At 50.6% G+C, this 12,599-nt stretch overlaps 1 protein-coding gene across 1 annotated transcript in view; it reads right to left on the bottom strand.

The window, feature by feature from the left end:
• Positions 1-4,022: 4,022 nt before the first annotated feature.
• The window catches only part of SCN5A (sodium voltage-gated channel alpha subunit 5), a 103,290-nt gene continuing 94,713 nt past the window's right edge, over positions 4,023-12,599 (bottom strand). Inside the window, exons 25-27 of the mRNA XM_067754059.1 lie at positions 12,178-12,278; positions 10,710-10,980; positions 4,023-7,649 (exon numbers count right to left, since the gene is read on the bottom strand). Coding sequence (XP_067610160.1) covers positions 6,409-7,649; positions 10,710-10,980; positions 12,178-12,278 — 1,613 coding nt within the window. The 3' untranslated portion in view covers positions 4,023-6,408. The remainder of the gene's footprint in view (positions 7,650-10,709; positions 10,981-12,177; positions 12,279-12,599) is intronic.

Genomic DNA, 12,599 nt, shown 5'->3' with positions numbered 1-12,599 from the left:
TGAACACTGGGGTGCATGTATCTTTTTGAAATATGGTTTTCTCTGGATATATGCCCATGAGCGGGATTGCTGGATCATATGGTAATTCTATTTTTAAGTTTTTAAGGAAACTTCATACTGTTCTCCATAGTGGCTGTTACGAATTTACATTCCCACCAACAGTATATAGGGGTTCCCTTTTCTCCACACCCTCTCCAGCATTTATTCTTTTTAGACTTTGTAATGATGGCCATTCTGACTGGTGTGAGGTGATACCTCATTGTAGTTTTGATTTGCATTTCTCTAATAATTACCAACGTTGAGCACCTTTTCATGTGCGTTTTGGCTATCTGAATGTCTTCTTTGGAGAAATGTCTATTTAGATTTTCTGCCCTTTTTTTTTTTTGCGGTACGTGGGTCTCTCACTGTTGTGGCCTCTCCTGTTGTGGAGCACAGGCTCCAGACGTGCACGCTCAGTGGCCACGGCTCATGGGCCTAGCCGCTCCGCGGCATGCGGGATCTTCCCGGACCGGGGCACGAACCCGTGTCCCCTGCATTGGCAGGCGGACTCTCAACCACTGCACCACCAGGGAAGCCCTTCTGCCCGTTTTTTGATTGGCTTTGTGTTTTTTTGATATTGAGCTGCATAAACTGTTTGTATATTTTGGAGATTAATCCCTTGTTGGTTGCATCATTCACAAATATTTTCTCTCATTCTCTGGGTTGTCTTTTTGTTTTATTTATGGTTTCCTTTGCTGTGCAAAAGCTTTTGAGTTTAATTGGGTCCCATTTGCTTATTTTTGGTTTTATTTTCGTTATTCTTGGAGGTGGATCCAAAAAGATACTGCTGCAAGTTATGTCAATGAGTGTTCTGCCTATGTTTTCTTCTAAGAGTTTTATGATATCCAGTCTTACATTCAGGTACTTAATCCATTTTGAGTTTATTTTTGTGTATGATATTAGAGAATGTTCTAATTTTATTCTTTTACATGGAGCTGTCCAGTTTTCCCAGCACTTATTGAAGAGACTGTTTTTTCTCCATTGTATATTCCTCCTCCTTTGTCAAAGATTAATTAACCACAGGTGTGTGGGCTTATTTCTGGGCTTTCTGTCCTGTCCCATTGATCTATATTTCTATTTTTGTGCCAGTATCATACTGTTTTGATTACTGTAGCTTTGTAGTATAGTTTGAAATCAGGGAGCCTGATCCCTCCAACTCTGTTTTTTCTTTTTCAAGATTGCTTTGGCAACCTTTTGTGTTTCCATACAAGTTTCAAGATATTTTGTTCTAGATCTGCAAAAAAATGCCATTGGTAATTTGCTAGGAATTGCATTGAATCTGTAGATTGCCTTGGGTAGTGTAGTCATTTTGACAATATTTAGTTTTCCAATCCAAGGACATGGTATATCTTTCCAACTGTTTGTGTCACCTTTGATTTCTTTCATCAGTGTCTTACAGTTTTTGGAGTATGGGTCTTCTCCTCCTTAGGTAGGTTTATTCCTAGGTATTTTATTCTTTTTGATGTGATGGTAAATGGAATTGTTTCCTAATTTCTCTTTCTGATCTTTCATTCGTAGTGTATAGAAATGCAATAGATTTCTGTGTATTAATTTTGTATCTTGCAACTTTACTGAATTCATTGATGAGCTCTAGTAGTGTTCTGGTAGCATCTTTAGGATTTTCTATGTACAGTATCATGTCATCTGCAAACAGTAAGTTTTACTTCTCCTTTTGCAACTTGAATTCCTTTTCTTTTTCTTCTCTGATTGCTGTGTCTAGGACTTCCAAAACTACATTGAATAAAAGTGGCAAGAGTGGACATCCTTGTCTTGTTCCTTATCTTGGAGGAAATGCTTTCAGCTTTTCACTGTTGAGTATGATGTTAGCTGTGGGTTTGTCATATATGGTGTTTATTATGTTGAGGTAAGTTCCCTCTAGGCCCACTTTCTGGAGAGTTTTTATCATAAATGGGAGTTGAATTTTGTCAAAAGCATTTTCTGTATCTACTGAGATGATCATACGGTTTTTGTTCTTCAATTTGTTGATGTAGTGTATCACACTGATTGATTTGTGGATATTGAAAAATCCTCACATTACTGGGATAAATCCCACTTGATCATGGTGTATGATCCTTTTAATGTATTGTTGGATTGGTTTGCTAGTGTTTTGTAAAGGATTTTTGCAAGCAGCTGTGGGCTCAGGAAGACTGTAAGCAGCCTGTCTGCTGATGGGTGAGGCTGTATTCCCACCCTGTTGGTTGTTTGGTCTCAGCACTGGAGCCTGCAGGCTGTTGGGTGGGGCCAGATCTTGGTGACAAAATGGCAGCCTCTGGGAGAGCTCACACCAATGAATACTCCCAATACTTCCTCCACCAGTGTCCTTGTCCCCAAAGTGAGCCACAGCTACTCCCGCCTCCCCAGGAGACCCTCCGAGTCCATCAGGTAGGTCTGGCCCAGGCTTCTATGAAGTCACTGCTTTTTTCCTTGGGTCCCAGTGTGCATGAGATCTTGTGTACATTCTCCAAGAGTGGAGTGTCTGTTTCTCCTGGTTCTGTGGAGTTCCTGCAATCAAGCCCTCTTGGCCTTCTAAGCCAAATGCTCTGGGGGCCTGACATGGGGCTTAGAACTCTCACTCCTGTGTGAGAACCGCTGAGATATAATTATTTTCCAGTTTGTGGGCCACCCACCCTGCGGGTATGGATTTCATTATATTGTGAATGCGCCTCTTCTACCATCTCGTTGTGGCTTCTTCTTTGTCTTTGGATGTAGAGTATCTTTTTGATAGTTCCAGTCTTTTTTGTCAATGGTTGTTCAGCAGCTAATTGTGATTTTGGTGCTTTCGTGCGAGATGGTGAGCTGAAGTCCTTCTACTCCGTTGTCTTGTCTCACACTCCTCTCCTCATGTTGTTTTCACTCTTTTTGCTGCAATTTCTAATACAAAATATATTTTCTTTCACCACCCAGTGTACATACAGGCACTCACCCAAGTTTTCTATGTATATCTGAAACAATAGCTTCACAAAACAACACTTATCCTAAGCACATAGCATCCACTGCTATTTTAAATTCTGATATCATTTTAAAAAAAGCTGGTCGTGGCCCACTACACTGGGACATGGCCTGCCCTTTGAAATGCCCTGGTCTGGCTGGGGAGACAATTAAACAAGTGTCACAGGAGGTTAAAGTGGACTGTCTCTGCCCCTGTTTTGACCAAGGGACCAATACCAAGGGTTTCAGGTTGCCAAACCATGTGTCTCTTGTATGCAGATGGCTTACAAGGGAAATGGAGCCGGACATGGGGACCCCGTAGTCACATCAAGGATAGAAAAAGGGGTCCAAGGGAACCTGTTGTGAGTGGGTTTCTTGCAGAGAACTGTCATGAGTTGTTTCCAGGACGCTGTGGCTTTCTTCTTGAGGATGGCCAGTGTGTGGAGGGTGCCACCTTCTAACCCTGGCCTGCTGAGGGGGGCTTCCTGGGCCTTCTTGGAGAGCTTTGACATGGAGGACTGGGCCTCACTGGGCCTGAGAAAGCTCAAGTGGACCAGCCCTGGGACCTGGAGGGAGGGTTGCTCTGGTGGTGGCCTTGGAGCACACTGCTGCCGGGGCCTAGCCACGGGCCAGTGTGGGTGGGGCAAGTGTGCTTAGTGCTTCCTGAGGACCAGAGGCAGCAGGCAGAGAGGGCCTGTGTGAGCCTCCACAACAGGGCTACCGGGAAGGTCCAGGGGCTTGGCAGGAAGAGGCTGGGAGTAGACCCACAGGTGCCCACAGGCAAAGGAAGGGTCACGGGGCACCTGGAAGAGTGCATTCCTAGGGCTGAGGAGACTACAGGGAGAAGGCCCAGTAGGGAGTCTCCAGAAAGCCAGAAGATGCCCGTATGAGAGTCCCCTCTAGCCGTCCAGCCACCCTATCTCCGACTGTCGTAGGACTGGACACTCTCAGGATGAGGCTAAGATGGTATTTACAACAGAGTGGCTGAAGGCTGCTGTTTCACCCAAGACTGAGTGGAAAAGCCCCAGCATTGGCCTGGTTTTTACCCGGGGCCAGGGAAGATTGTCTCCACTGAATGAAGCTGAAAGGGACAGGAAGAGGCAAAAATAAAGGCTGGATATATAAAACTGAATCACTTTGCTGTATACCAGAAACTAACACAATATTGTAAATTTGTAAATCAACTATGCTTCAATTAAAAAAAAAGAACAGGGTCCAGGCCAGGTCATGTAAGCCATTTATTGGTTTGTTTTAAAAATATGTATCTTATTTACGCACGAAGTTTGGTGAGAAGTGCTTGGGTAGTTCAGACAACGGCTGGCACTTGGAGCAGCCAGCGTCGTCTGTCAGCGGCCGGCCCCGGGCACCTGCCTCAGGCTCCCAGGCTGTCCCCACATATAAAACCCCAGTTGCCTTCTGGTCAGCTGGGCCTGCAGGCCGGCCGGCCTCCCAGCCTCATCCCCGTCCATGCAGCAGGCTCTGGGTGCCAGGTGCCAGGGAGGGCACACACCTCTCCAAGCCTTAAGAGCACAGCACAGAGAGCTACAAAAATAAGATGTCCACTCAGAGAAGTGTCGCTGGGACAGTTAAAAACCACATCCCACGCTGGACTCAAAGGGAACATGGGAGAAGAGAAATCACTGGGGTGGAAGGGGGTGGAGGCTGGGGCTGCCACCAAGGGAACTCAGGTGACAAGAAGAAACATAATACTTGTCTCGCCGGCAGTGTCCCCTTAGCTCCCCACGGCCAGCTCCCTGACGGCTCGGCGAGGTAGGTTAGGACAGCCAGCTTCTGGCTTCCCGGGCTGCCCTGAGAGGTGGCTGCCGCCGGGTGGAGGGCGGCTTTGCTGGAGAGCGGATTTGGGCAGCCGAGCCCCTGCCTGCACAGGCTCCACCAGCCACCACTGTCACTCTCAGGGTGACAGTTCTCTACATTAAAAGATTTGCATATGCTAAGTAGGATTGTCAGCAGCTGAAGAGGCCCTGGGGGTGGTAATTGGACTAGAAAAAGTATTTTTCCCTGAAAAGGCCTGCTCACAAGACCTATGGGCAGCCTGGCCGCTGCCCCAGAAGGTCCTGCATGCGGGTGCCACCAGGACCCTGGGCTGAGCGGGAGGGGCTGGTCCAGGGTCACACTACTCCCTTTCCCAGGGGGCCTGGGGTCCATTCCCCTCCCAGGGCACAGGGACTCGGCCTGAGCCTCCTGAGGCCCCTTCTCTGCACAGGGCCCGAACAGCCCTCCCCACTCCCATGCCACTGCATCTGGAGAGGAGCTGGAGGCCACACGGGTATCCCCTCACAGCTGGGCAGAGGCAGAAAGGTCCGGAGAGAGAGCCTGGGTGATGACAACAGACTCCCTTCTCCACATGGGCCAGGGGCCCCCGCTCTGAGGGCTGTTGTGTTTCTCAGCCCTAACCCCACAGGCTCAGCCTTCTCTTCCTCGCCTGTGGGGCAGGGCCGGTCAGGCTGGGCAGCAAGGACAAGCTGGGTGGCAGGAAGTGAGTGGGGCTCCTCCCTCAGGCCCTTCGTTTAACGTTAATACACTAACAGAGGCCACGCTCTCCAGGGAAGAAAGGCAACATCAGTGCCGAGGACCAGCCCTGGGACCCGGGACACTCCTTCTGGAAGCTTGTTGTATCTGTAGAACTGACCCCAGGGTGGCCTGCATAAAAATACAAGGGGAAAATGGACCTTGGGTACAATGGAAGGCCAGGATGAGCCCCGGCTGACAAGAATCCCACCCATGGGGGCCGGGAGGAAAGGCCTGTCTCCCTTAGGCTAGGGCAGAAGAGGCTGCCTGGTGCTCACCTCGGGGAGCCCAGGCCACACGTGGCCTGTGTCTGGCCTCTGTGTGTATGGGAGCGTGCACACGCATGAAGGGGAAGGGGTTCAGCCCTCTTGGCACCTTAGCCCAACCCCTGGGCAGTGAAGGCCTGTGGGACCCACACTGGATTTCACTTTTGCTTTGACAACAGAGTCCCAGCAGCTCCACAGACACTCTTGTGCAGAGTTAAGAAGAGGCAGCGGGAATCGCTGCCGATCCGTCCATGAAAAAAGTTAGTTCTTTGCTCAAGTAAAAAAATATCAAATATAATAAATTTATGAAAGCCCGTTCACAACACCTACAGTCTCAGTTTTGTATTTTGTCTCAGCAGCTGGGATGGAGTTGCTTGTCAGAGCCCTGGGGTGTTGCCTGACCAGAACCTTGCGCCAGGACTGGTACACTTGGGGCCTCTAGGGACAGGCCACCCCGAATGGCTGGCGTAGCCAAATGCTTCCAGGCATCAGCATGGTGCACAGGGCTCTGCCTTGTCGGCCCATGGGGCTGAGGCTCATCTCTCACTCCTGAAGCCCAAAGCAAGGACAGATGGCCCAACGGCTGCTGGTCTGGGGCTGCATTTGGGTTTGCCATGACGCTGTGCGCTGGCCCACCGGGGCACGCTCACACGACAGATTCACGGTCCCTGTCTGGGGACGGGGGGATGTCCGCGAGATCTTCGCTGGGGCTGTAGTCAGATGCCCGCGCCTGGGGGTTATCGCTGGTGGCCCTGGTAACGCTGTCGTAGGAGGGTGGGAAGGACGTGGAGGAGATGGAGGAGCTGGAGGGCGGGACAAGGCGCTGGGAGAAGTTCTCGTTCATCATGTAGGCGATGAGGCCCTCCTGCTCGGGGGCATCCTCCTCGGAGAGGCCGCTGCCGCCCGCCTGCTGGCGGAAGAGGAAGGAGGCGTGCTTCATGGAGCGCCGCAGCAGGTGCCTGCGGAAGGCACGCTGGATGATCGAGGCCGACACCTCCTCGTGCTTGCGCCGGAGTGTGGTGGTGATGGGCTCGTACGAGATCTTGGACGGGTTGGCCGCCATGAACTTCTCCTCCATTTGGATCTTCAGGGTGTCCATCTCCCCAGACTCGCCCAGGACCCTCTTGGTGAAGGCAAAGAGTATGTCCATGCAGTGGATACGGTCCCCGCTCACCATGGGCAGGTCCATATTGATGAGGCTTATCTGGTTGGGCTTGGCGATTCGGAGCGGCTCAGACAGGGCGTCAGCAAAGTCGGACAGGGCCGAATACTCAATGAACTGGGTGGCCTCCGGGTCAAACTTCTCCCAGATCTCATAGAACATGTCGAAGTCATCCTCGCTCAGGGGCTCCGTGCTCTCCTCCGTGGCCACACTGAAGTTCTCCAGGATGATGGCGATGTACATGTTGACCACGATGAGGAAGGAGATGATGATGTAGGTGGTGAAGAAGAGGATGCCCACGGCGGGGCTCCCGCAGTTCCCCCGGGAGCCGTTGCTGTTGGGCAGGGTGGGGTCGCAGTAGGGAGGCCCCGTGTTGAGGATGGGGCTGAGGAGCCCGTCCCAGCCTGCCGACGTGGTGATCTGGAAGAGGCACAGCATGCTGTTGGCGAAGGTCTGGAAGTTGAACATGTCATCAATGCCAGCCTCCCACTTGACGTAGGCGAAGTTGGCCATGCCGAAGATGGAGTAGATGAACATGACCAGGAAGAGCAGCAGCCCAATATTGAAGAGGGCGGGCAGGGACATCATGAGCGCGAAGAGCAGCGTGCGGATGCCCTTGGCCCCGCGGATCAGCCTGAGGATGCGGCCGATCCGGGCCAGGCGGATGACTCGGAAGAGCGTTGGGGAGAAGAAGTACTTCTGGATGATGTCTGAGAGCACAGTGCCTGTGGGAAACAATGCAGACTGTGGCCACTGATGGCATTGCTGTCCTCCCTCCAGCCCAGCATCGCTGGGAGGGGTCTCTGTACAGCGAGGAGCCAGGAAGTGGAGGCCTGGGTCACCTGGGGCCTGCAAGGACCCTGCCTCCACCCACCTCTTTTGAGCCTCCATTGCTGCATCTGTGGTCCAGAAAAGGAGGACCTACAGTACCTGCATCTTTTGCAAAGTGCCTTCTTAGCTCTCCTTTCCTTAGGCTCCTGAGAACACCTGCAGAGCCGTACCAGGCCCATCTTCCAGATCTTGGGTTCTGAGGCCTCAGGGGACTTTCTCAGCATCTTGGTGGCCCACCTTGGACCAGAACTCGGGAACTTTTAGCTCCTTGCTACTCAAAGTGTGGTCCAAGGACCAGAAGCCTGATCTCCTGGGCACTTATCAGGAATGCAGAATCTCAGCTCCACCCCAGACCCACTGTGTTTTAACAAGCCCAGGTCGTTTGTGTGCACACTGAAATACAAGAGGCACTGGCCAGGCAGTCGGCCCACTCCCCGCACCTCACCTGTCACATCTCAGCCTCTCTGAGGTGCTTCCTATGACCCTCTCAACTCTGCTAGCTGCCAGGCCTGCCCACCCATCTCCACTGACTACTCTGGATTTGGAGTTTCAAGAAGCAGGGATGTAAGTTATAGGGAAAAGAGTGGAATGCACTTGCCTCGTATTGGCCCAAGTGACCTTTCCCAACTCCTCATATGATAATAATGTCACCGGCTGACATATGTCCAGTGTTCACTGTCAATAGGGCACTGGGCTGAGCAATTCATACCCATCCATTTAGCCCTTCCAACAGAAGAAAGGGCTTACCCTAGGAGGAAAGCTGATACCATCATCCTCATTTTCTGGAAGAGGAAACTTATCTAAGTTACCACCTAGTCAGTGAGAAGCTGCGATTTGACTCAGACACTCTGGCTCCAAGTCGACATGTTAACTATGCCTCTCTGGTACACAAGCTCTGGGATCACCAGGTGTTCCTGAGGACAGACGGCACCTCCTGGAATCTCTGAGACTATGCCTCAAGGGCTCTGTTCCTGTTCCTGACACCCGCATTCTCTAAAGCTTCTCTCCAGTCCTACCAGGCACAATCTCACCCTCACCCCTGCCTGGGACCTCTCGGAGCATTTCCTGACCTAACTTCCAGCTTCTAACCATCTGTCCATCACTGCAGCCATAGCAGCCCCTGCTTTTGCCTCTGAGGCACTGAAGACAGGGTCTGAACATGGCAGAAAGATGAAAGCCAGTCACCCCAAGGCAGCGGTCTGTGGAGGCAGGGTCAAGACTGGGCCCTGAACACAAGTGCCAAAAGAAAAAAAATATTGATAAATTGGACTTAAAAATAAAAGCTTTGTGCTTCAAGAGATAACAACCAAGAAAGTGAAAAGACCACCTACAGAATGGGAGAAAATATTTGCAAATCATATATCTGATAAGGGACTGGCCTCCAGAATATATAAAGAATTCTTACAACTCAATAAAAACATAAATAAGTCAATTAAAAAATTGAGCAAAGGATTTGAAGACATTCCTCCAAGACATTTCTCTTATTATATACCAAGATATACCAAGGAAAATGACCAATAAACACATAAAAAGATGTTCATCATCATTAGTCATCAGGGAAATGCAAACCAAAACCGCAATAAGATATCACTTCACACCCACTAGAGTGGCTATAATTAAAAAATACAGAAAATAACAAGTGTTGGTAAGGATGCGGAGTAAATGGAACCCTCATACATTGAGGATGGGAATGTAAAATGGTGCAGCCACTTTGGAAAACAGTTTGGCGGCCCCTCAAAATTTTAGATTACTGGTTGCCAAGGGGCTGGGGAGAGGGAAAATGGGGACTAATTGCTAAATGGGTACAGAGTCTCTTTTGGGGATGAGGAAAATATTCTAAAATTAGAGTGTGATGATGGTTGCACAGCTATGTGAATATACTAAAAAGTACTGAAGTACACTTGAAAGGGTGGATTTATGTTATGTAAATTATATCTCAATAAAACTGTTGTTAAAAAAAGAACTTGGGCTCTGAAGTTAAACAGATATGGGCATGTGCTATGGTCTGAATGTTTCTGTCTCCCCCTAAATTCATATGTTGAAATCCCAACTCTCAAAGATGATGGTATTAGAAGGTGGGACCTTGGTAGGTGCTTAAGTCATGAGGGTGGAGCCCACATAAATGGGATTAGTGCCCTTATAAAAGAGGCTCATGGAGCTCCCTAGCCCCTTCCACTTTGTGAGGACATGGCAAGAAGGTGCAGGTTATGAACCAGGAAAAGGACCCTCACCAGAAAACATTATTATGCTGGTGCCTTAATCTTGGACTTCCAGCATCCAGAACTGTGAGAAGTAAATTTCTGTTGTTTATAAGTTACCCAGTCTGGTATTTTGTTATAGCAGCCTGAGTAGACTGTGTATGAATCCTGTCTCTGCTTCTCCCTAGTTGTATGATTTCCCTGCCTCAGTGCTGACTTTATAAGGTAAACTGCATGAGGCAGGTGATGTCTGAAGGAACCTGGCACATACCTGGGTGGCTAGACTCCAGAATTTTCCATCTCCAAGGATAACTTCTACTTTAGAGGGCCACCTGCCTCCCGACTCTGGAACCTCTTCCTCCTTCAGCCTAAGGGGCAGGCTTCCCTTGGGAAGGCAGGAAAGCCCCCACAGGTCCCATTCCCTTTCCCAGACTCATCCTTGAAGCTCTCCAATCAGAGAGCTGTGTTCCAGGGTTCCAGGGAGGGTGGGGCCAGGAAGGGGTGCTGGGTCCTCTACCAGGTTGGCCCCTTGGCCTGATTGGGCCCTCCCAGATGTGTGTGTGTGAGTGTGTGTGTGTGTGTGTGTGTGTGTGTGTGTGTGTGTGTATGAGATGGGGGTAGAGGCAAGGAATGTAGACAGAAAAGAATGTAGGAGCCTGGTGTACTTGTTATGGTGAAGTACAGATCCAGGGCTGGAGGAGAGGGAAAGGCCTGGCCTGGGGAGGGCTTTTCTGCCCAGCCAACTTGCATACCCACCCACGATGGAGAGGATGACAACCACGAAGTCAAAGATGTTCCAGCTGTTGGTGAAGTAATAGTAGCGCAGGGCAGCCATCTTGACGATACATTCGCCTGTGAAGATGGCTACGAACAGCAGGTTGATCTTGGCCAAGATGTTGACCTTCTCAGAGCTCTGGTCATCTGTCTCCACCATCATGGTCACCATGTTCAAGCAGATGAGAAACATGATGGTGACATCGAAGGCCTGCTTGGTCACAATGTCGAATATGAAGCCCTGGTACTTGTTCTGAAAGGAGGGGCAAAGGACGGGCTCAGCAGGGGTCTCAGACAGGCTAGCACGCCCCCATTGCTGCCTCTCAGCCCAGGCCACCTACCCTCCTACTTCATCCTCTGGGGGGGGGGGGCAATGCCCCCAGACAGTCACGGGAAGAAGAAGAAGTCAGGATGCTGACCAACCTGGCTCTCCTGCTGAAAGCTCCCTGGGCTTCCAGGCCCAGTCCTAGGCTCTCTCTTCCCTGAGACCATCTCTGATGGCTCTTCAGAAAGGGACCTCTCTTACCCCGAGTTTCCTCAGCACATCATTCATCATGCTTCCCTTTTTGTTCCCACTGTCTGAAGGCTCAAGGTCAGATTTGAATTTCAGTCCTAGTAATTGTCTCAGTCCTCAGGTTAACAAATTTTCTCCACCCTTTTTATGGAATTTATTTTATTTATTCTACTTGGGACTCCCCCAGTGGTCCAGTGGATTCTACTGACTGTATTTATATGTGTCTTTAATTGTAAGATTATTTGGGGGAAGAGAGACGATTATAAATAAGTGAAAACACACGTCTGCGCATGCACACACACACACACACACACGTAACCTAGAACCGAGCATGGAGAACAGGAAAGTATCAGATGAAATGGATGAATTAGATGCAAAAACTGGGGCTGCCACTTACAAGCTAGTGATTTAGGTACCATTCACCTAATTAACCTCAGTACTGCCCCCATCCTGCTCCAATACACACACACACACACACACACACACACACACACACACACACACACACTTTTTTGGGCCAAGGGAGTCAGCCTAGCAGAGAACCCAGCACCCCTCTGGGCCCCACCTACCAGGGAACTCTACTGCTCAGGGAGTTGCAAGGATGAGGTTATGCACGGGGGTGGGGGCAGGCTGCCCTGCGCTCCCTGGGGAAAGCCTGCAGCCCTGCAGGGGAGAAGGGGGCTCACTGAGAGGTTCCTGTGGGAGGGGAGTGTCCCCTGGGCTGCCATAGCTGTCTCATGCCTTCCCTTCTATCTCCGTGAGACTGAGGCCCCTGTGTGTGGTTACAGGTCCCTCCTTTCCTGGACAGGCTGAGGGCCCTAGGTTGGGCCAAAAGACTGTGAAGAGGCCCTGATAGCTGGTCTTGTGGCATGGGGCCTTCCCAGGGTCCCCTCAGCTGGTCCTCCCCACTCCCACCAAATCGAAAGCCTGACTCACCAGGGGCCGTGGGATGGGCTTCTGGGGCTTCTTGGAGCCCAGCTTTTTCATGGCATTGTAGTACTTCTTCTGCTCCTCTGTCATGAAGATGTCCTGGCCCCCTAAGTGCAGAGAGACAGGCACCAGCTTCATTTTGGAGTTCTCAGAGCCCCCAGCATGGAGGGCACAGGGATCTCGCCTCCTTGATGAGGATGCCAGGGTTGCGCTTCTCCGCACTTCCTCTCCTGGGGGAGAAAAGTGTGCCTCTATCCTGCACCAGAGATTCCCCCCACCCCCGGACCTGCTTCTCCTGGGTCCCTGTCCCCATTCTCCTTGAGCTCTCTCTGACTTTGTGACTTGCAAATCCAGTCCCTACTCCCATCCTCTCCCCTGCTCAGCTCAGCCACCTTGGAAGTTCTCTCTGCCCACTTGGTTTGCCTGCC

This window comes from Pseudorca crassidens, chromosome 10, assembly GCF_039906515.1.
Source record: "Pseudorca crassidens isolate mPseCra1 chromosome 10, mPseCra1.hap1, whole genome shotgun sequence".
Taxonomy (NCBI): domain Eukaryota; kingdom Metazoa; phylum Chordata; class Mammalia; order Artiodactyla; family Delphinidae; genus Pseudorca; species Pseudorca crassidens.
This window is presented reverse-complemented; position numbering and strand designations above follow the sequence as displayed.